The 24,192-nt window shown below is 39.0% G+C and overlaps 1 protein-coding gene across 1 annotated transcript in view; it reads right to left on the reverse strand.

The window, feature by feature from the left end:
• Macrod2 (MACRO domain containing 2) overlaps positions 1–24,192 on the reverse strand; it is a 1,889,857-nt gene that overhangs the window by 1,809,625 nt on the left and 56,040 nt on the right. The window contains exon 3 of the mRNA XM_026788524.1: positions 18,983–19,090. Coding sequence (XP_026644325.1) covers positions 18,983–19,090 — 108 coding nt within the window. The remainder of the gene's footprint in view (positions 1–18,982; positions 19,091–24,192) is intronic.

Raw genomic sequence — 24,192 nt, forward strand, 5'->3', positions numbered from 1 at the left:
GAGAGGGAGGGGGAGAGGAGTGGGGGGAGGGTGGGAGGAGTGGGAGGCTGGGAGGAGGCGGAAAATTTTTTTTACTCAATAAAAAAAATGGGTCTAAGGATATGCTTCTTTGGAAAAGAAATTCTGTTTTTGTTTCAAGATGAAGAGCTTCCTGGCTAATATGGTTTGATCCAACGTCTAAAACAGCCTCAAGACAATTGATTGAGATGATACAGTCTCATAGACAACTATAGCCAGGATTTAACCATAATTCTAATTTTTTTCAGGATCCCCATAAGATTACCAGGGTCATATTCCCTTGGAAATTAGTGACAAATCTTAAACAAATATATAAAGGAAAGTACATGCTATGTTATCTTATGGGGGTAAATATAGATGAATTCATTTGATTATATCAATATAAATATATATGTGTGTGTGTGTGTGTGTGTGAGAGAGAGAGAGAGAGAGAGAGAGAGAGAGAGAGAGAGAGAGAGAGAGAGAGAGTTTTACTGACATACTTACTGGTGAGCCATTCCAGGCCTAAGAAACAGGTTCCTGACCTGTGGGAAGTCCAAGAACCACCCACCTCCATCCAGGTCTAGTAAGGTAAGCATCCAAACTGCCTAGGCTCCCACAAAGCCAGTATGTGCAGTAGGATCAAAAACCCATTGTCATTGTTCTTGGGTTCTCAGTAGTCCTCATTGTCCGCTATGTTCAGCGAGGCCGGTTTTATCCCTGATTGCTCTTTGGGCTGACGAGGGAGGGGGACTTGATTCTGGGAGGGGGAGGGAAATTGGAGGCGGTGGCGGGGAAGAGACAGAAATCTTTAATAAATTAATTAATTAATTAATTAAAAAATAAAATAAAACACTGATCTGCATCAAATGATGCACTGACCATTTTGCCTATTGTCCAGGTTAATGTACGCTTCTGTAAAATGCAATGAAATCTACCTTGCTTTTCCTATTTGAAGTTTCTTAAAATTCTTACAAGTGAAGATCCTGTTACACACAATTCCAAAACAAATACATGAAAGGCTACCTGGAAATATAACAACGGAGAATTATGGCCCTCCATGTCATTTGCAGACTTGAGCCAGACCGAGAACTCCTCGAAAGAATGGGAAAGTAGGTCCCCTTGAGGGAGGACCAGAAAAAAGTTTTCCTTCCCCAAAGTACTGCTCCTCAGTACAATGTATGTTCTTTTTTACCAGTATAACTGTTCATTGGAGTAAAGGAAATAAGAAAGCTTGTGGGGGGGGGCACTACATAATGGTTCTGGAATGGTATTGATTCAGGGTGACTCCAGAGAGAATTACGACTCTTTGGTTCAAATATGGGCTTATGGAGTCAGATGATCGATAAGTTTTAGCTGAAATCTGATTCACAGTTGGCCTGGTGGGTCCCTGAACTCATCCTGTGGTTTATTTTCCCAGTCTCAGAATGTAAAATTTGGATAGTTAGACTTAAGAATTGGCAGAATCCCCACATTGACTCTCTGATCTGTGGAGTGAGAATTATTCTTGTTAGAGAGGACAACCACTAGAGTTGCTCTACCAGAGAAAACAATGAACCCAAATCAGCTTCACTTCTCTAGAAGTATTACAGAAAACAGCAGATTCAAAATATGCATGGGTGGCTATTCCCATCCCATACTCCTATAATTCTGATTTTAAGCCTGTGCAGAAGACAATGTTTCATGGACGGTGACAGTTTAAAAATGTAATCAAGTAGTAACTCCAATTGCCACTGTTACACTAGATGTGGTTTCCTTCTGAACAGACTGGCATGTTTGCTGAGACCTAGTATGCAGCTGTTGATTTCACACGTGCTTCCATAAGGACCAGTAAGTATTTTGCTTTCAACTGGCAAGGACAGCGGAACACCTTTACAGTTCTATCCCATACCTATATATATTAATTCTCCAGTCCTGTGTCAACACTTGGTTCACAGGAATCTTGACCACTTTTTTCTTCCATAAGGTTTCATAACAGACCATTAAATCAATGACATTTCATGCTGATTGAACCAAATGTAACAGCCACTATGGACTCATTTCATATCACAGGATGGGAAATAAATCAGCCTAAAATTCAAGAGCCTTCTTCTACATCAGTGAAATTTCTAGCAGTTCAGTGGTGTCAACATGTTGAGGTCATTTTTATAAGGTAAAATATTAAGTGTCTATGCTTGGCCTTTCCTACCAAGAAAGAAGCACGGTGCACAGTGAGCCTATTGGATTCTGGAAGCAGTACACTCCTCACTTGGCTTAGTTAGTCTGGTCCAGAACAAATGACTTGGAAAGATACCAGTTCTGAGGAAACAGTTCTTCAACAGATCCAGGCTCCTGTGCAGGCTGCTTTGCCTCTTAGGCCCTAAGACAGAGCTTCCCAATGGTATTTACTGTGGAAGTGGGAAACAAAAGTGCTGTTTGGAGCCTCTGATAGGCCTCCATAGCTAAATTACAATAGGGAATCTGGTGATTCTGAATCAAGACCCTGCTATTGTCTGAAGATAACTATTTTCTGTTTGAGAGACAGCTTTTAGCTTGTGATGGGGCTTTAGTGAAAACTGAATACCTGACAATGGGCTGCTAAGTTACCATGCCAGCTGGGCTTCCCATCATAAGCTGGGTATTTTCTGATCCAACAAGCCAACAAGCTAGATGTGCAGACCAGCAAGCCAGTATCAAATGGGAGTGGCACATACACACTCAGGCAAGTGCAGCTACTGAAGGCACAAGTAAGCTCATGAGGAAGCTACCAAACTGCTTGTGATTCCTGTTCCCACTATTGTTCCTTCTGTCCCTAAGCATACATCTATTACCGCATAGGCTGTGCTCTATGATCAGACAACTGAGTTGAAGAAGACCAAGGAATGGTTTACAGATGGTCCTGCATGCTATGCACACACCAGCCAGAAGTGGACAGTTGCAGCATCACAGTCCTTAACTAGAATAGGCCTGAAGGATAATGGTGAAGGTTCCACAGTGGGTGGATATTTGGGCAATGCACATAGGCTTTTTTGTCTTTCAATGCGCATGAAGAGAGGAGCTCTCCAGGAGGGTCCAAGCCTTCAACACCAGACTGAGACTGACCACCAAGACATTCACCCTCACGAACTGAGCAGCTCTCATATTCTTGGATATACTATTGTGCAGACAGACACTTTTGTACTACCCAGATCATACTGTGTAAGCAAATCTAAAAAATTTCCCTTTTCAATAAACAATCATTATATCGGTTCAGTTTCTCTAGAAAGTCTGACAAATATGTGGACTGTATTATTATTTAACTTCAGGAGATACTCTCTTAAAAGCAGAGACAAGGCCCAAAAGAAGTCTTCACTGATTTTTTATGAATATTAACTTCAGTTTGTAAATAGAATGATGTCAAATTCAGAAGATAGACAAATGTTATTTGAATCTTTGGCTTTTGAAAACACTAATTCAGAAAGCAAAAGAGTGATTAGATCTTTGAAGGATAAAGGATGAATGGATCCAAAATACAGCTGATATTGGCCTCATGATTATAATGCTGCTATGATAGGAGAAGTAATTTCTAGAAATTTTAAGAAAAATCAAAATGTAAGAATTTTTAATTATGTAAACAAGGTCATTTGAAAAGAGATTATAGGGAAAATGTTTCTGGAACAATGTTTTTTTTTTCTAGAGATAATCCAAATAGAAGGCCCCAGCCTGCCTTCTGGAGTATGCAGAAGGTGTGGCAAAGGCTGGCATTGAACTAATGAGTGCAGATCAACAAGGGACAGGCAAGGTAACTCTTTGCCATTGGGAAACGCCCTAAGGGAGCTAGTGCAGGTCCCAATATCAAATTTGGCTCAATCATTACCTGTCAATGTTGGAAAAACTTAATCCACAGGGCAATTAAAAATACATGTTGTTAAAAAAAAACCACACTTCCATGGATATGACCAAAGACAGAATAACGTCTATAGGTACAACAAAAGGTTCAGGGGAGATCAGAAAACAAGTACTTTGGTAAATTGGTATAAATAATCAAAGACCAAAGCTAAAAATATATGTAAATGGCATTGAAATTCCAAGTTTGGTAGCCACAGATACAAATGTAACAATAATTTCACCAAAATGTTGGCATCCAGATTGGCAGATTCTGTAATTACACATTTACTAGAAGTTATGACCATTATGGGGATATCAGTACAAATTAAGGCTGATAATGCTCCAGCATATGTCTCTAGTAAAATGAAATAGTTTTTGCATATTACAATATAAGGCATATTACAGGTATACTATACAATCCTATAAACCAATCAGTTATAGAAAGATCTAATCATACTTTAAAAGATATGCTTAATAAACAGAAAAAGATAATAAGGACCCTCAGAGACTTTACACTTAAAAACTTTAAATTTTTCAATGCCAATGAGAAAAGAATAACAGCTGTGAAAAGACACTGAATAATGGGGGAAAAACTACTAAATTGAATCATCCCCTACACTTCAAAGATGTGTTGACCTCAGAATGAAAACTTTGTCATTATATTGACAGAAGGTATATATATGTACATATATATATACCTTCTGTCATTATATTAATGGTCATATAGAGTACTAACTGATTCTAGAAATGGGCTTAATTTAGTTTCCTGTATGTGATTTCAGGTTTGAGTCTGAAGCAGGTAACTAGGAACTAAGTTTGTGTACTCTGGATGTATTTAATAGATGGCGATCCTTTAACATCTCCAATATCTGCCGTATATGACATTTAAAATGTTTAAATTTCCTGCAGTGAACCATGACCATTCCTAACAGTGACCTTTGAAATCTCCGAAAGGACATTGGGGCCCCACAATGATGAATCTACCTGGATTGTGATGATGCTGCTAAGCTGACAAGCAAGATCCAAAGGTCAGCTTTAAACTACAAACTGCTCAGGACAACTTCAAAGCAGTTAGCTAAGATGGCCCAGCTTCAAATACTATGCCAGTGAAAACTTAAAATAAGCTTTGCACTCTCTCATCACACTGAGACTGGACAAAAGCTAGCATTCCCAGAACTTGATCTTAATCTCAATTTTTTCAAGGTCCCCTAAAGATGCCATCTCTCCCAACAATAGGAAGTAATTTTAAGAACATGACAGGAGGGAAGGGGGTGATATTATGTCTTTCAATAGATGTTTGTTATTGGTTAAGAGGGTTGGTCACAAGTTGTTATTGGTCATGGTCAGGAAGAAAACTAAGCAAAAGTAAATAAATTCAGGGATCTCATTCTGAAAAGATAATGGGGGATATAGAAATTATAGGATAAAAGGGTTGACTATTGAATTTACTTTCAAACTAAAGGCAACTACTGGTCTCAAATATTTTACACTGTTATGGATTTTTATATTCTGGTACAAATTTAAGGTTACTTTTGTTACACTATGTGCTTCTATTTCTTGTTTAAGGAACTGTACCTATGCAGCTCATTTAAAAATTAATGCAAGGTACTAGTCCTTGAAAGCTACTTAGGGTAACAAAAAAATACGGGTTAGTAGTTAGTTATCTATAACAATCAAACTTATAGTCATGTTAGGTATATTTTCAAGGTCAATCATAGACATATTTTAACTAGACAGATGGTCTTCAAACACTTCAGATACACACAGAATATGGCATTTTAATGTTTTGAAACATTGGGCTTTTCATGACAGTGAGACATGTCTGCTGCTGGCAGCACCAATTTACTCCAAAAGAGGATGATGGGCATTAAAAAACTTCCATATGAAATTTGCTTTTATTTGTGGCAAAGTTAGCCACTGGCCAAAGAAACTGCCCTTGCATTGACTGCTGATTGTATGCTGTCCAAATTGGACAGGTATGACACAAAAGAAGACAACTGCTGAGCTTTGCTAAGACAGGGTAGAATAGTCCATCAAAATTCCTGCTTCACAGAAGGTTTGTTAGACATTTTAGACCCACTGGCTGAAGATGAATGGCCCAATGTTGCAGAGGAACTTATTTTTTTAGTTTTGGAAGTTACTTGCTCTGTACTTCCTGTTTACTCAGGTGATATATCCTTCTTGAGTCTCTGATGGGATTGAAGATTAATTAATTATAGTTACAGTTTTCCTTAGTTATGATAGAAAGTAAATCAGGTACAAAACTTTGAACTCACCAAGATAGAAAAGATAATAGAGCATTTTCTCTGAATTTGCCCAATACAAATAAAATGGATATTGTGAATGTATTTCTTACTTGATAATTGTTCTTACTATCTATAGTTTTACTATGTTAAAGTTAAAGCCTTTCCTTTTATTTAGATAAAAAGGGGGAAATAGTAGGGGAGAATTGCTAGTACAGTCATTCCATTGTGGCAATAAAGACATTTTGAATCAAAGGACAGAGTCAGTGACTGGCTGACCAGGATAAGCCATAGAGTCCTGGAAGACTGAGAAGGTCTGCTAGAGAGGACAGGAAGAGAGAAAGGAGGGTTTCCAGGGCTTTGGGGGAAGTAGTTCAAGAAAAATATTGAGAGAGGGTCAGCCAATCACTCTCTGATGTCCTTGGATTTATCAGGTATTTATCTCAATTTCTGACTCCTGAGTTTTCATTATACTGGAACAATTTAGATATTCGTTACAATCAGCTACCTTTTTTTTATGACTGTGGCTGTAAGTAATGGGTTTTGTATAAAGCATTTTATCTCTTGATTTTCATTCCCTTTGTATTTTCACAATATCTCCGTGAAGCAAGCTTTATAGTGTTTTTTAGTAATACAAACATATATTAAGAATTGCTGAATAGTTTTCCAAAGCCAAGAAGTAAAAAAGGCATACTTAAGAGTCATGACTGATCTGATTCCAATTATCTGTGCTTTAACCATGGGCAAATGCATCTCTCCTTGAAAGCTAGATGGTGAGGCAAGAACTGAAAAGTAAATAAACCAGTCTACCTCACTTTTCCTTTTTAAATACTATTGTACTGGTGAACATATTTCTTTGATTAAAGCCATCTTTAATCACAACTAAAGGAACATTATCGTGTTTTCATTACATAGCCAGCAATATACAAATAAATTTAAAAATATATCTCTTGCAGAATAATATTCTGTGACGGTGAAACCTGCAGAATTGTTTTTAATGACATAACACTGAAACATAAATTAGATATTTGTATTTTCTCCCAATATTTAGCAAACACAACTATTTAGTCGATAGGCTTAGCACAAGATTAAACTTGAATTGGTCAGTATACACAGATCATCCTATGTGATGATACATTAAGATGGTGGGTCTCCTTGCTGTGACTCCAGATTACAGTCAACATCCCTGGTGTACCCACAATTTGTAAATGGGAATTTGGAAGATGGAGAAAATAACTGAGCTTGATTCCACAGGGAGGCCAAAGTCTGAGAGAGAGAAGGCAGCAGGGAGAGGAAATAAGAAAACAATTGGAATCACCAGGAATTTACCAGAAGCATATTTTAGAGAAAGAAATGATCATGAGAATATAATCTTCTTTCAATAAAATCCTCAGAAATCTGGCAAGAGTATTACTCTCCCGGGGCAAAGTTTTGTTTTTCAATAATTTGACAGGAAGAAGAAAGGCAGGAAGCTGAAGATTTAAGGTTGCATCTCCAAAACTCTATCAAAATGCAATTCAGGAAATTATGCTAAAACACAAGAGCAAATATATTCTCAACCCCATGGCTGAAAAGAAACAAGGAACAAATAACTGTCCACACTCTATGAAGAGTGTTTTTCAAAATAAAATAACATAGTTATGGAACCTGAAAATTCACTTTCTGCCTCAAAATTTTGATTTATTCATCACAGAGATGAAACAAAAATAACTTTAAAATTTTACTTTACCTACTATCTTTGCAATTTCCAAAGAAAATTTGCTATATACTTTACATATAATAAATCATATCTCTTTGGATCCAAGCCAATCTTCTCTACTACACCTAACCCACCTATACATGTAGAAGAAATATTCTACTCTTAGCCCAAAAGAATTCACCACGACACACAGAAATATTTTAACATTGGTTTTCCCCTGTATTTACATTTATCTAGGCCTGACTGATGAGCACATTCTTTCTGATATACTACTAGATAAAGAAGTGAAGGGAAGTAAAGGAGTGAGGAGGAGGGTGAAGAGAAGAGAAGAAAGAAAAGAAAAGAGAGGGGGAATGAATTATAGATCAGGAGCAAGACACTAGGCAAGGAAATTTGAATCAAGATTCATTTGAAACACTGAGGTACTCACCATTAACCTTATGGACTATAAGAAGACACTAAAGGTGGCAGGCTGAACAGAGAAACAACATGATAAAGAAAATTGTGAAGAGTTAAGTGAAGCTTCTGTCAAAGCATTCAGAACTCTACTGCAGTTCTCTAGGTAAGAAATGAAGGTCATGGATGTGAGCTAAAGGAGACCGTCAAATATATGTCCGTGCAGTGAAAAGAAAATTAACATTCAGGAATGAAGTGAACAACAGTATTATATGCAAAGAATATAAGGACAAGAACTTGGAAGATGGCTCAGCTGCCAACGTGTTTGCTAAGCCAGCAGGAGGGTCTGAGTTCAGATCTACATCAAAGGCTGGGAGGGAAGGCAAGGACCTACAATCCTAGCACTGGGAATGTAGAACAGAGAATCCCCGGGCTTGCTGTCCGATTAGTATTGCCAAATTAGTGAGGTCCAGGGTCAGGGAACAGCCCTATCTCAAGAAAGAAGGTGGAGAACAAAAGAGGACAATGTCTGGCATCAAGCTCTTGACTTCACATACAGTCATGCATTTACATACACTCACATACTCACACACATGATCACATACATACTCACACACTCACTTCATCGAAATAAAAAGACATCAAAGATCAACAGAGTTCGCATATTCAAGAAGAAAGGGAAGAGGTTGCGGTGACAATTGGTGAGAGACAAGCTGGCAGCATCCTAGAATGCAGTACATATTGCATATTGACTAAGAATCCAAGGGATGCTTGTGAAAAAGCAAATACACTTTGACTCTAGTTTCTCTGACCTAACCCAACCACATCAGACTTGGGCTCTTGAGATTCACCCAAATCAAAATGAACTCAAACCAGGGTTACCCCACAAGTAAAGAGGGCAAAGTTGTAGCTAACAACAGTAATAGCTGTGAAATAGGAGAAAAAGCCCCAGATTTTCCTCAGCTGAAGTACTCACTACAAAGTTAAATTGTTTCATCTTTGCTTCCGATATGCCCCTCAAATTCATCACTCCCTAAATGGTCCTTCACGCCACTGCCAGGGATATCTGTATAATACAGATCTACTACAGGGGTTTCCTCTGAAAAATTCTTCAGACTCACCACTTCCTTATGCCTTGAAGGGGACATTCCAAGCACTGCAGAAGCTGAAGCTACCTGTCTTTGCTCTCTGCATACTCGGCCACCTGTGGCTCTGTAGTACACCATGCTCGCACTGCTTCGCTGGGTTACACACTTCTCTATTTGTCCCAGACACTTCGGATAAAGAACTGTACCACGCTAGGCAGCAACTAGCATATATTTATTTACCTCTGCTACGGAACTCAGTGTTTCACAAAACAGGCATTTAATAAATCTTTGCAGATTCCTTTGTCAAATGAAAATTCATGCCCAAATGTTTTCAAGCATTCTTATGAGGCAATAAATGTAAAAGTAGATTTTTATTCATGGTAAATACTGGGTGTTTTCACTAGAAAAAAAATGCTTCTTTATGAACTCAAATTTGAATAACGAAATTAGTAATTGCACAATTCATGTTCAAATATGTGATGTTTGGAAAACTACTCAGGAAGAAGACAGCTTCTCTAGCTGGAGCATCTGCTGCCCACTAGAAACGGATGCACGCATTGGAAGTCAGAGGAATGCACTGACTGTGAAAGGCTCTCCTGTGCTAAGCTCTCTCAGAGAAGACATCAGGAGTAAAATCCACCCCAAGCCAGACATTAGTAAGTATGGCAGTTAAATTATACCAAAGTGCAGATCATATGTCACACTGAACTACATAGTTCCCACACATTACTTACGATTTTCTCTGATCTTTGCTTCCAGTATCATCCCCATTTTATATAGGGAAAGACTAAAGATTAAAAGACTTTTTTAAAAACAGCCTACCTGAGCTAATGGGAGATCACCAACTCCAGCCTGACAGTAGGGGAACCAGCGTAGGACCAAACAAGGCCCCTCTGAATGTGGGTGACAGTAGTATGGCTGGGGCAGTGAGACCAGGATTTATCCCTACTGTTTGTACTGGCTTTTTGGAACCCATTCTCTTTAGAGGGATTCCTTGCTCATCCTAGAAATAGGGAGAGGACGTTGGTTTTGCCTCAAAGTGATGTGCTAGACTTTGTTGACTTCCCTCAGGAAGCCTTACCCTCTCTCTCTCTCTGAGGAGTGGATGGGGAGTGGGGTGGGGGGAAAGTGGAGGGAGCAGGAGGAAGGGAGTGGGAACTGGGATTGGTATGTAAAATGAGAAAATGTCATTAATTAATTGGTTCTGTGTACCTGAATCGTGTAATGGTTGCATGGATCCATACATGGGATAAAACTATACATACATAATACACTTAAAAGTGAAGGTTAAATGGTGGAATCTAAACTCTAGATGGCAGGAGTATATAAGTATCAATTTCCTAGGCCATGGTGTACCTCACTTGGTAAAGTGTTTACTAAATGCTCAAGGGATGAGTTTGATTCTCAGTACTATAAGAAATATCACTATGAGATTTTCCTATCAAATACTATAAAACTTGTGACTGTGGTGATATCTTGTTTGTACAAAAAAAGCTTGCCTGAAGATCAGAGGACAAAGTTAGCCACAAGTAACCATAGAGGTCTAGAAGTCTGCACAGACAAACAGGAAGTGGTATGCCTAAATGGTGAGAGGAAGTGATAAGGTGGGAGGAAGAAGGAACTCAGTCTCTTTTGGGCTGGGAAGAGGTAAGGTGGCTGTGGTTTTGCTCCTTTGACTCTGATCTCTCAGCATTTTCCCCAATATCTGACCCTAGGTTTTTATTATTAAGACCTATCAGAACTTTTGCTACATATTGGTACCCAACTTAAAGGCGGGAATTCACAAAAAAAAAAAAAGCCACTAGACTGTTGCTTTGCAGCCACCAGCACAGACAAGAGCTCCACATAGGGCTCCTGCCCTGACCTGACCTGACCTGCCCTGCCCTGCTTGGTTTTCTTTTTTTCCCCCCCAAGCTTCTGAGAGAATTTGGGATTTTCCTGTTGTAACCTCTGAAAGAGTCTCCAGCTGCCATCCAAACTCCAGAAGCACCTGGGCTACAAATGCCATAGGACTTACGTGCCTTTTTCCACACAATCCCATGTGTGTTTTTCAGACAGCCCTTTCTCTCTCTCTCTCTCTCTCTCTCTCTCTCTCTCTCTCTCTCTCTCTCTCTTCCCCTCCCTTCTTGCCTCCCTCCATCCACCCACACCCCCTCTCCTTGGGCTGCTTCTCACAGCTCATGGCTACATGGCTAGTAGTCACAGCTGTCCTCAGTCAAGCTGTTCACTGCCTGTGTTCTCAGCTCAGACAAGTGCTGGGTGATAATCTTTTTGTACACTGTAAACATTTGTCTCTCGTGTTGGTTTAAAAATAAAAAAACCTGATTGGCCAGTAGCCAGGCAGGAAGTACAAGTGGGCAACCAGACTAAGAGAATTCTGGGAAGAGGAAAGGCAGTGATGCAGTCACCAGTCAGGCACAGAGGAAGCAAGATGGGAATGCCTCACTGAGTGAGGTACTAAGCCACGTGGCTAAATATAGACAACAATTATGGGTTGATTTAAGTTGTAAGAGGTAGTTAATATTAACCCTGGGCTAATAGGCCAAAAAATATGTAATTAACATTAAGCCTCAGAGTGGTTATTTTATAAGTGGCTTCGGGACCAGTAGGACAGAGAATATCTGTAGCAATAGACATGCTATGTCTCATAGTTCTGATATTGTTGGCAGATTTGATAAGACAATTGGGATTTCTTAAAGGAAGGGAATAGTTAAAAAAGAGTTCTTTCCCACATTAAAAATTGGGAAAGACTATGGAAGGATTTAGGTCTCTGTATGATAATGCACTGGACAGTTTGAAAATGGAACAAATAAATGAAAAGACAACTAATTTAGATGGGACTTATGTAATATCAATTATAAACATGTTTTATCACTTTTTCTTTCTTTTTCTTTCCTTCCTTCCTTCCTTCCTTCCTTCCTTCATTTCTTTCTTTTTTTATTTTTAATTTTTTTGAGACAGGGATTCTCTGTGTAGCTTTAGCTGTCCTAGAACTAGCTCTTGTAAACCAATCTGGCCTCAAACTCGCAGAGATCCACCTGCCTCCCAAGTGATGGGATTAAAGGTATGTACTACCACTGCCCAGCTCCAGATTTATTTTTAACAACAAATACAGGAGAATTCCAAGACCTGAAGTTTCTCTGTTGTTAAAAGTCATTGCACAACCCATACAGGTTTGTCCATTAACCATTTTAAAGGTAGGGCTGTTGGTGCCTCTGAAAGATCAGCAGCTGTTTTGCCCTATTCTTGAGCAACCTGAATGTTCAGTGACTGTTCTTTATAATACCTTCTAACATTTTCCCCCCCAAACAAACACTAATACATGGTTTATTTCTGAGATTGGAAGAATGTTAATCTGAGTATTTCATTGCTGTAACAAATCATGTCTCCACAAATTCTTTGCTATGTTTTTATAAGATTAAAACATATTTTTAAAGTTTTTATCATTATATTAATAGTCATATAGAATTCTAGAAAAAGGTTTCATCTGGCTTCCTGTACATAATTTTAGGGTTGAGTCTCTACCAGGTAACTAGGAATTAAGTTTCTGTACTCTGAATGTACATAGCAAATATTGATCCTTTAACCTCTCTGAGATCTGCTCTACATGACATTTAAAATATTTAAGTGTTTTGCAGTGAACCAAGACAATGTCTAACAGTGACATTTGAAGTCTCCAAAAGGAGGATGGCTTATTTCTATCAGGGGGAAGCAGAACATGTGGGACTTGGAAGGTCGAGTTGGGGGAAGGACAGAGAAAGAGAGCAAGGAAAGAGATATCATGCTAGAGAGAGTCATTTTAGGGTTAGTAAGAAACCTGGAACTAGGGAAATTCTCAGGAATCCACAAGGATGATTCCAGCTAAGACTCTATGCAATAGTAGAGAGGATGCCTTAACTGCCTTCCCCTGTGAGCAGACTGATGACTATCTTAATTGTCATCATAGAATCTTTGTCCAGTAACTGATGGAAACAGATGCAGAGATCCACACCTAAGCATTGGGTGGAGCTTTTAGAGTCCAGTCAAAGAGATGGGGGAGCAATAATATGAGCAAAGGAGTCAACAACATGATGGGTCTGACTGACCCTCGCTATTGGGAGCTGACACAAGCTAGTGGGAGCTCACTGACTCTAGACTGACAGCTAGGAAGCCACATAGGACCAAACTAGGTCCTCTGAATGTGGGTGACAGCTGTGTGGCTTGGGCAGTTTGTAGGGCCACTGACTATGGAACCAGTATTTATCCTTAGTGTATGAACTGACTATTTGGAGCCTGTTTTCTGTGAAGGAATACCTTGCTCAGCATAGATACAGGAAGTGATATGACTGAGCAGATAGAGGAAGTGATAAGGCAGGAGGAAATAGGAACTCAATCTCTTTCAGCAGGGAAGTTGAGAGCTAAGGTAAACATAGTTTTGCTCCTTCTTCTCTCTGATCTCTCAGTATTTTTCCCAATATCTAACTCTGGGTTTTGTTATTAAGACCTATTAGAATTCATGCTAAATGTGTTTAGGACAAGGAATTAAAATCTCATTTTTCCCAAAGTGTAAGATTTTTATACAAATATTTCAATCCTCCGTACCCAGTAAAATTTGGTCACCCAAAGGCCCACTTGCTCTCTTGTAGAAATTTGATGCCATGGAATAGTGATCCTGTTCTCCTTAGAGCAGAGACCCTTCTCCTTCCTCCTTCATCTCTGGTCTGCCAATTTTTTTTCTGACTAGACAACTGAACAGACTGTGAGGTCAGTGCCCAGTCAATGGGGAAAAGATACAATCACCACTTTCCTTAGAATAAAACCAAGATGCCCTTCCTGTCTCAGTGTGTTTGCTCTTCCAAGCACACCCTCTTGATCAAGAGTAAAGTTTGCTTTGTCCAGACACTTCAATTGAGTGACAGTCTCTTTCTTTGCAACACCGAACATATTTCTATCAATACTGATCAGAATATATAGGTAATAATTTTCTAGGTCTTATATTATGCTACAGGTTACATGATACTGCCATTGCTGGGACCTTACATAGAACTCTTATTTCTTTTCTTTCAATTCACTATAATTACTTCAAAATAAAATTTAAAATAAAACAGTCCTAAGTATAAGAACCTGACATAGAACCTACATCTGCCTGACTCTTAATGTGTGCTATTTCTCTGCTAGCTAATATCATACTTATTACAACTTCTTTTATTAAAACATATACATAAGTGCAGCTTCCTAGAAGGAAGAATAAAGAAGAGGCTTATCTCAGGTAACATTTAAAGAATTTCAACAAACACTTGATTAAAAACTTTAAAACATCGACTCCTTCTATTCAGAGCTATAAAGATCAGTTGCTTGAATATGCTAATGTGGTAACTAAAGAACTGGCAGTCAGGTAGAAAGTGACTGCAGAGAAGCCTTGCTACCTTGACTGGAAGCCTGCCTCTTGCTGGTGGTGGCTCTGGAATTTTCTGTCATGTGGCCTTGTATGCCTGAAAGTTAACAGCTGTGCCTCTCTTCTCATACCAGGCCAACAAACTGCAAGGCAGAGAGCTGTAAATAGAGCCATTACCTGCACATTTGGTATTTCTTCCCCATCCACCCAGGATCTACCTGATGAGCCAGCTCATGTGAACACAGCCAAATTACAATCATCACAGCCAGAGAGGTAGGAGGGTAAAACAGTTGATTTTTGTCTTTAGATTAAGTCATCATAATCATGTACACTAATGCAACATCTATGAGAAAACTACACATACAGGGAAAGGCGCGATAAAATAAAGAAGAAGCAAAATAGTGACTTAAGGATGTTTTCCTAACAATACTTTGTTTTATGTCAATGAAAATTACCCAATAAATATTTTATTAATTGATTAAATAAATGATTTTTAAAAACCAAAGCCAAACTGCTTCACAGTATCAAGTTCCCAGCACAGAATATGCTATTATAGGTACGATAAGTTCAATTCTATAAAGTTCAATTTAACACATATACAGTTTGAATATCTCTTTCTTATTAATTTTTTTAACTTTTATTGATTCTTTGTGGATTTCACATCATGTTTTCTGACTTCACTTTTCTCCCTGTCCCTTTGCATCTGTCCTCTGTCCTTGTAACCCTCCCTCTAAAACGAAACAAAATTTAAAAGAAAAAAATAAGAAAAAGAATCTCATTGTGGAAGCTATAGTGTGGCCCACCGAGTCACACAGTTACCTTTAGTACATTCATTGTCATTTCCAAGGGTCATTGGTCTGGCTCAAGGCTTCTGGCTTCCTCTGGCTCTCTGTTGTCCTGTGTTATGGAGATTGTGCTGTTTTGGTTCCATAGGTCCATCCCCTGCACATGTTCTAACAGTCCATAGATAATGTGGACGTTGGGGTGGACTAACTCATAGCCCTCGTTCTGGGCCTGGGTGGAAGTTGAGTTGGTTAACCTACCAGCTTTCGGCATCCTCACCACCAGGGTGTGAGCTCTCTGGCCCTGCCTTGGCTAGATCACCCAGTGCAGCCTGCAGCAAGGCACAAGAACAGTTCTCCCTCTCTCAGGTCCCCAGGCTCACCCACCAGGACCAGCTCTTTTGCCCAGGCTGGTACAGAACCCTCACTCCCAATTGCTGTAGGAGGAATATGAAGGGGATAGGTAGATGTAAGGCTGTCTCACCTGTACCCCTAACAACATGGTCATCTCTAATGTGCTGCCCAGGTGGGGTGCAGGGCCCACTCTCCTATGTGCTGTAGCTGGTGAGAGGCAGGGCTGATTCTCTCACTCTCAGACCTCAGGGCCAGCTCTCTTGCCTGTTGTAGGTAGCAAGGGGCAGAGGGGAGAGGGTATCTTCTCCTTACCTATGCTACCACATGGTAGATAACAGAGGTGGGGAGGTCAACTCTCTTTCTCTCACACCCCCAGGATAGGCTCATCTACATCCCTAACCACAGGGTCAGCTCTAGTATGCTGGAGTACATGCCGGAGCCTTCTTCCCTGGATGTGGAAGGCGAGTTCTACCCTGAAGAGCAGGGCCAGCTCTCTTGCTGCAGTATCCAGAGAGGGGCAGGGCCAGCTATCCCAGGGCCAGTGAAGGGCAGAGTTAGCTCACCACAGTTTCCAATGACCGCTCGTGATAACCCAGACCATGTGTATCATCACAGAAACCAATTACAGCAAGACCATAGGCCCAGACACCACCATGGCCCAGGGTGAAAGCACAGGCCACCCAGATCAGCATGGTCATGGCAGCAGCATGATCTTCAGACATGGAAAATGATCACAGGTAGCTGACCAGACCCCAGTCATCCACATGGCCCCCACTGGTAACAGAAGCTGTAGACATCAACTGCTGTTGTAGGACTATGAACTCAGGCATGGCCCTCAGCAGTAGCCCTGACTTGAATGATACCATGGCCCCAGATAATGGTGTTGGCCACTCAAACTGACTTCATCCTGGTGACAGAATAGCACACAGACACCACCATGATCACAGGTTGTGGTCTAGACAGTGGGCATCTGTGTGGCCTTTAGTGGCAACATGGGCCAGGGATATCAACACAGACCCCGGCTGTGGCAGGACCACAGACCCAGACACAGGTCTAGACATCAGCCTGGGCCCAGTTGTCTCATGGCCCCATGTGGCAGTGCAGGCTACCCAGGTCTGCATCTCCCCACAGCAGCATAGCCCTTGGACACCAACAATACCCCAGGTGGCAGCTCTGAATATCTCTTAAAAGCAAAAAGTCAAGACATTGCTTTGGGAGGTGAAAGAATAAATTAAAAGGGTACCAGTTTGTGTTCATGGAGAGGAAAAAACACAGTTAATAGAACCCAAGAAAAGTCATTGTTACTATCAATTTAACAAGGTAAATTCAATGTTATGTTAAATAAGGAAAAAAAGAAGCAACTAGAATCATTGGCTAAAAATTTCAAAAATAATACTCGAATGTTGGTGGTACATTTACAAAAAACTTTAAATCTTAAATATTTATAATTAAAGTTTATACACTTATAGAAATTCTGGCATAGTTGCTCACTTACTAACCACAGGGATACCTAACCCGAATTCTGTACCCGTGTTCATGAGATACTTTCCAAGACCCTGGTTTCTCCAGAGGCCCCATAGATCAGAGTAAAACAGCTTGAAACAAAAAATAGAAACAAAACAAACATGGGATCTACATATAAGAAAGATCTGAGCCTGTGAGATGACAGAAGGAGAAAAATCAAACCCCCACCAAAAAAAAAAAAAAAAAAAGGAGCTAGACTGGGTAGAGAGATCAAACAATCCACACTTCTTTTTGAATAAGAAATGACATCTCAAAGAGGCAACAGAAGCATCAGAGGAGAAACAAAGCAAAGAAGCATTAGAAGAAGATGAATACTGAGCTTTGGTTATGGCAAAACTTGTACATACAAAGCGACTGATATGCAATTCTGTAGGAAGAGCAAGCTCACAAGACTCCCAGCCTTCCATCTAGACCCCAAGATCTCTGCCACATGCTGAATCAGGATCTTCCAGTTCTTGTTTACCTCCAAGTCTTGTTCCTACCACCCTGTGTGGATTTACATCACCCGAGGTAACCTTGAGACAACAATGAACTTACCTGAACCCTGCACTTCTGAAAAACAATGCCAGTTAAGCAATCCCACCCATTCTCTGAAGTTCTGAGAGATGCCTCGCTGTAAATTAGCATTATTCCTCTTGGCTTGCAGAAAACTCAATGGTGACCATCTTGCAGTCTCTGCTAAGGCTGACACAAATGACAGTCCAAATTCCCATTCTGTTGTCTTACACCCGAACTTTCTGTCTCCATTCACCCAGGTTAAGTCTTTGGTCAAAGACTCCACCAAACTCAAATCCATCTTCTCTCCTTGTTCTAAACCCTTGAATTTTAAAGCTCATGATTAATGAAAACCACCACTCGCTAATGGCTCCTGTAAGAAACCACCTGTCTAATACCATCATTCAATTCCCCACAGGCAAAGCTGTCTGTACTTCTTTTACATCTTTTTTTTTCTGCTTGAACTTTTCAGATACTAAAAGATCTGCTAGGTCAAATAGTTCTTCCTATTTCAGTTCTCTTTGACTCTCCATGGTCACCATCCTCTTCCATTAAAGAGTACAAGATTAAAGGCTGCCTTTATCTAAATCTAGACCTACTATTGCTTGACACTTTCAACCTAGAAAGGGGTTTAACTTTCTAAAACACAAATCATAATTCCCTCTTATAGAATCACAATTGTTACCTTTTGATATATAACAACACAAGAAAATATATAGGAGACAAGAACAACATAACTAATATGCTGTCATATTTCCTTCAAAGAAGAAAATTATACATTAAAATATACCAGTAAAATGCATTTTATAATAAAAATGAAAACTTACAAATAAGTGAGGTTTGAAATCAGTAATAATTTCTACACATTTCTCTTTTGGCTGATATAATCTAATTGTATCTTTAGGACTTACTAAAAAGAAAGAAGAAACTAGTTGAACTACTACTTCTCTTTAACTCAAGCATGAAACCAGTAATCATATAATTACTAAAATTCTTTCTGAAAAACTCTTTACGACAGTTTTGTTACTTCTCCATTAATCCTGGGATCTTAATCAGATGCATAAAATAAATTCTCAATAAAATCATAAAGAAAAAGACAAGGCATTTCTATACCCATAGAGTATAGAAAATGTTTAAAATCATAAAAACATAGCAAAGAAAATACAGAAAAGTAAACCACTCACCCGCATTGACTATTGCGTCCACCTCTAGCAATGTGATGTCACCCCTGTAGAGAGAAACCTTTTCACTGAAACTTTTCTTCATTTGTGGCGTTTCCTGAGTGTTCTCTTCTGTAATGAAAAGAGATATATATTAAGGGTAATATCCTAATTTAATCAAGATTTTTTTTTTGTACATGTATGTGTGTCTTCATGTTAGGGGGTGTATTACTGTTCCATGGTGCCAGTGTGGAGGGCACAGGACCACCTTCACCTTCCAGCTTGTTTTCACACAGAGTCTTTCTACCACTTCATGTGCCAAGCCAGCTGGACCTCAGCTTCTGAGGTCTATCTCTGCTTCTATCTCCCCATTATAGAAACTCAGACAGATCTGGCTATTTTATATGGGTTCTGATTCAGACTCAGGTTCTCATGACTAAATGGAAAGAACTTTTACTCACTAAGCCATATCTCTGAGGACTAAGCAACTTCTTTCTAATCAGGACAACTATAAAGTCAATATGAAACACGGAGTTACAAAGGAAATTTTAAAATATATGTAAGTATCAGGGGTGTGATTTATTCTCTATTTATATTTTATTTTCAAGATAAATGCACTATCTATACCAGTGGTCAGGTGGAAGTTTTGAGCAACTTTGGGCAATATCTTTGATCACTAAGAAAATTAACATCAATTTTATTTTGATGCTATAATTTGAAGATGAAATTATGTTCTATTATACTCATAAGGAATAGAGATGTGCAACTACAAAAAGAAAACATATTTCTCAGTGAAGGAGCTCATTTCTACTTTCCCCTGTTACTTAAAAGGACCATATGAAACATTTATTTGACCATTTAGGTTCAACTCTTTGCTACCTTTAAAAGAGATGTCCCTCAGGGTAAAACACCTCAAAGAGAAGAAATGAATTTGTGAAAATGTTCTTTCCTTACCACATTGTATTTAACCTTTTGCTCTGTAAGGCAATGTTACTATGCAAGAGAAATAGCACCATAAAACACACAGAGCCAGCAAGCTGCTCTAAAATCTGACGCATTGTTACGTACTTGAATTTGAATTGTCACTTATTTTAAGACAAAGAAACATGTCTTAAAATACACAAAGATTATATACAAAAGATATCATATTTTAGAAAAACATTTATAAACTTAAGTATTTATGAAATATGTATATCTTTTATGGAGAACTATAATGCTATCCACTCACTAAAACATTCTCAAATGAGCATGTAATCTTAAAGTATTTGGGAGATAAGAGGTAATAGGTTTTGAAGTACCTAAATTGTCTTTGAGACTGTCCTAAATTGTCTTTGAGACTGTCCTAAATTGTCTCTCTTGCTATAATAAACATCATGACCAAAACCAACCAGGAAAAGGAAAGGTTTTATTTCCTCTTACACTTACAGTCCACCACAGAAACTGAAGCAGAGACCAAGGAAGAACACTGATTAAGGCCTGCTTTCTCTGACTTGCTCAGCTACTTTTGTTAAACAGCTGAGGGTCCATGCCAAGGCATCAAACCACCTACAGTGGGTTAGGCCCTCCAGCATCAATCACCAATCAAAAAAATACCCCAAAGACATGCCCATAGGCTAATTGACTGGAGACAATTCAATTGAGATTCCTAATACAGCAAGACCATGAGTTTCACATCCTGTCAGTTAGTACTCTTAGGACGTTTAAATTTAAAAACCCTGATTTCCAGTTAAAGTTTACTGGACTACAATAAATATCTGATGATTTCTGCACACACCCAAAGTATCTGCATCAATGAAAATCTATAAATTACAAGACTTCTCACTGAAGTAAGTGTCAGAACTCCAGTGGGTATTAAATTAGCAAGGACTTCATAAAGAAAACAGAATTTATTTGTATTTTAGAGGTGACAAAATAGACTTAGAAGCATTTCCACTTTTAAGAAATAGGTCTATAAAATTAAGCCCTTATTTCCTTGTGGAGTGTTTTATATACACCACTACATTTGTAGTGGTGCTGTTAAGTTGCTAGATACTGGCAGGATTTGAGGACATTAAGGCTGGACCCCTCCTTCATAACCAATACCATATCAAACCAATAGCTGAAAATGCAGGAAGCTAAGTACTAGTCAGAAGAATGGAATGTGACTTGAGTCCTAACTCTGGCAGTTAGAGGAAATGTGACATTTTGAGCCTCACAGAATGACATTAATTATTAACCATTTAAACTTGGATCCAAGAGCACTAAACTTTACAAGATCACCGTATAACATGAGGTTTTTGTGGTTAAAAAAAAAAGGATTGTAGATTATATCATTTGTCCATCCCTCCCCTCACCCTTGTAAGGGACAATCCTAACTGGCTTGTCAATCACCTGGACAGAAAAATGCCCCCCAAGAAAAAGTTGCCAATGGGGTGGGAGGGGGTAAGGGGAGATGGGAAGAAAAAAGTGAGAAGGGTTGGATGGGGAGAACTTGGGGCAACGGGATGATTGGGATACAGGAAGGTTGGATAGGGGAGCAGGGAAGCACATATCTTAATTAAGGGAGCCATCGTAGGGTTGGGAAGAGACTTGGACCTAGAGGGGCTTCCAGGTGCCTAAGGAGAGGTCCCCAGTTAGTTCCTGGGGCAGCTGAAGATAGGGAACCTGAAATGATCCTATCCTATAGCCATACTGATGAATATTTTGCATATCACCATAGAACCTTCATCTGGCGATGGACCCACACTGGAACACTGGACTGAGCTCCCAAAGTCCCAATGAGGAACAGAAGGAGGGAGAAGATGAGCAAGGAAGTCAGGACCAAGAGGGGTGCAACCACCCACGGAGACAGTGGGGCTGATCTATTGGGAGCTCACCAATGCCAGCTGGATTGTGACTGGAAAAGCAGGGGATAAACCCGGACTCTCTGAATATGGCGGACAATGAGGGCTGCTGAGAAGCCAAGGACAATGGCACTGGGTTTTGATCCTACTTCTTGTTCTGGCTTTGTGAGGGCCTAGCCAGTTTGGATGTTCGCCTTCCTAGACCAGGATGGAGGGGGGAGGACTTCGGACTTTCCACAGGGCAGGGAACCCTGACTGCTCTTCAGACTCGAGAGAGAGGGGGGGAGGGGGGGAGGAGTGGGAGGCTGGGAGGAGGCGGAAAATTTTTTTTCTTTCTTAATAAAAAAAAACAATAAAAAAAATAAAAAATAAAAAAAGAAGTAAAAAAATGTATAAAATCTGCTTAAAATGAAAAATTGTCACAATTCTCTCATGGATAGAATCATAGCCCTGCCGATATGAATTCTTTGACTTCTTCCTTTTCCTACTTGTATCTATTTTATTTCCTTCTAAGTGGTCCAACTAGGACTGGAAGCACAATATTGAATAGGGTTGAAGGGAATGGGTGTCTTGTTACTGATGTTAGCGGGACTGCTTTGAATTTTCTCCATTTTGCATAATGATTGCTATCAGTGTGTCATTTGCAGATTTTACTGAGTGGAGTTATAGTCTCTCCATTTCTAGTCTCTCCAAGTCTTTATTTATGAATGTCTGCCTGAATGTCTTGGAGTCTGTCTTTCTGCATCTACAGAGATGATCACATGATTTCTTTCCTGAGTTCACGTATGTGAAAAATAATATTGATTGACTTCCATGTGTTGAAAATGATTGTATGTCCAGAATGAAGGCAATTTGATCACGCTGTTTTGGTGTGTTATTGCATCAATTTGTGAGTATTATATTAAGAAACTGTGCATATATGTTCATCACGAGATCAGTCTATAATTTCATTGTTGCTGTTGTTGTTGTGTCTTTACATGGTTTTAATGTAGGGATAGTGATAGTGTTTTAAAAGTTTGGAAATGTCCCATCATTTTCTATTTCTATGGAATACTTTCTGATATTGTGAAAAAGGCCTGGTAGGATTCTGTGTAGCATACGTCTGGCCAGGAAGAGTCTTTAGTTTTTAGTTTTTTTAGTGCTGTATCAATATCATTGCTTGTTATGGATGTGTATATTTATTTCATCTTGATATAATTTTAGTATGCCATACGAGTCTACAAAAACAATCATTTATTATAAATTTTCCCGTTTAGTAGAATATAAATTTTGAACGCCTGCCTGAATGTCTTGGTATCTGTTGTAATGGTGCACTTTCTAGTTCTACTATTATTAATTTGTATCTTCTCTTTTTGTCTTTGGGTTAATTTTACTACGGTTTTGCTTTTCCAATTTTTTTTACTAAGTTTTTGCCTTGGGGTACATCATCAGATTGTTTCTTTGAGAACTATTTATCTTTTTAAGGATTCATTTTACTAATTTTATTATGTGTATGTATGAAGAGTGCCCATAGAGGTCAGAAGAGGACACTCTATCTCCTCGAACGGGAATTACATATAGTTGTAACCTGCTAGAAACCAAAGTCTGGTCCTCTGAAGAACAACAAGCACTCTTAACTATGGAGTCTTAACTATGGACCAGGTACTTAAAACCAGAGATGTCTCTCTTAGGACTGCCTTCATTAGCATACTGCGTTTTTATTTTCATTTAGTGCTTGGATTTTTTAATACCATCTATATTTCTTCAATGATTTATCCATCATTTAACAAGGTGTTACTTAGTCCCATGAATCTCTATATTTCTACATTTTTTCTTGCTATTGATTTCTAGCCTAACTCCACTATGGTCTGATAACAGATATCCTAGCTCTTCTGTATTCGTTGAAATTAGAATTGTGTCTAATATGTGATATACTCTAGAGAAAGTTCTATGTATTTCTGAGAAGAATGTGAATTCTTTAGAGTTTTGGTACTCTTCTGTAGATGCCTGTAAGGTATGTTTGATCTGTGATGTGATATCATTTCATGTTTCTTTGTTTGGCTGGGTTTTTGTCTGTTGTTTGGGAGGGGGGCTGACTGCTCTAATAGTGACGATAGAGTATTAAGTCACTATTACTATATATGGATTAATTCATGTCTTAATATTTAATAGAACATATTTTATGAAACTGGATGAGGCTGTGCTTGGTGTTTTTATGTTTAGAATTATATTATTTTGACAGATTGTTCCTTATCAGTACGAAGGGACCTTCTTTATTTATGTTGACGAGTTCTGGGTTAAATTAAATTTTATGAGGTATTAGGATAGCACTGTCCATGTGCTTTTTGGTCTTATTTTTTTGGAAGACCTGTTTTTGTCCCATCCCTTTACCGTGTGTGTGTGTGTGTGTGTGTGTGTGTGTGTGTGTGTGTG

Source organism: Microtus ochrogaster, unplaced genomic scaffold, assembly GCF_000317375.1.
Source record: "Microtus ochrogaster isolate Prairie Vole_2 unplaced genomic scaffold, MicOch1.0 UNK3, whole genome shotgun sequence".
Taxonomy (NCBI): domain Eukaryota; kingdom Metazoa; phylum Chordata; class Mammalia; order Rodentia; family Cricetidae; genus Microtus; species Microtus ochrogaster.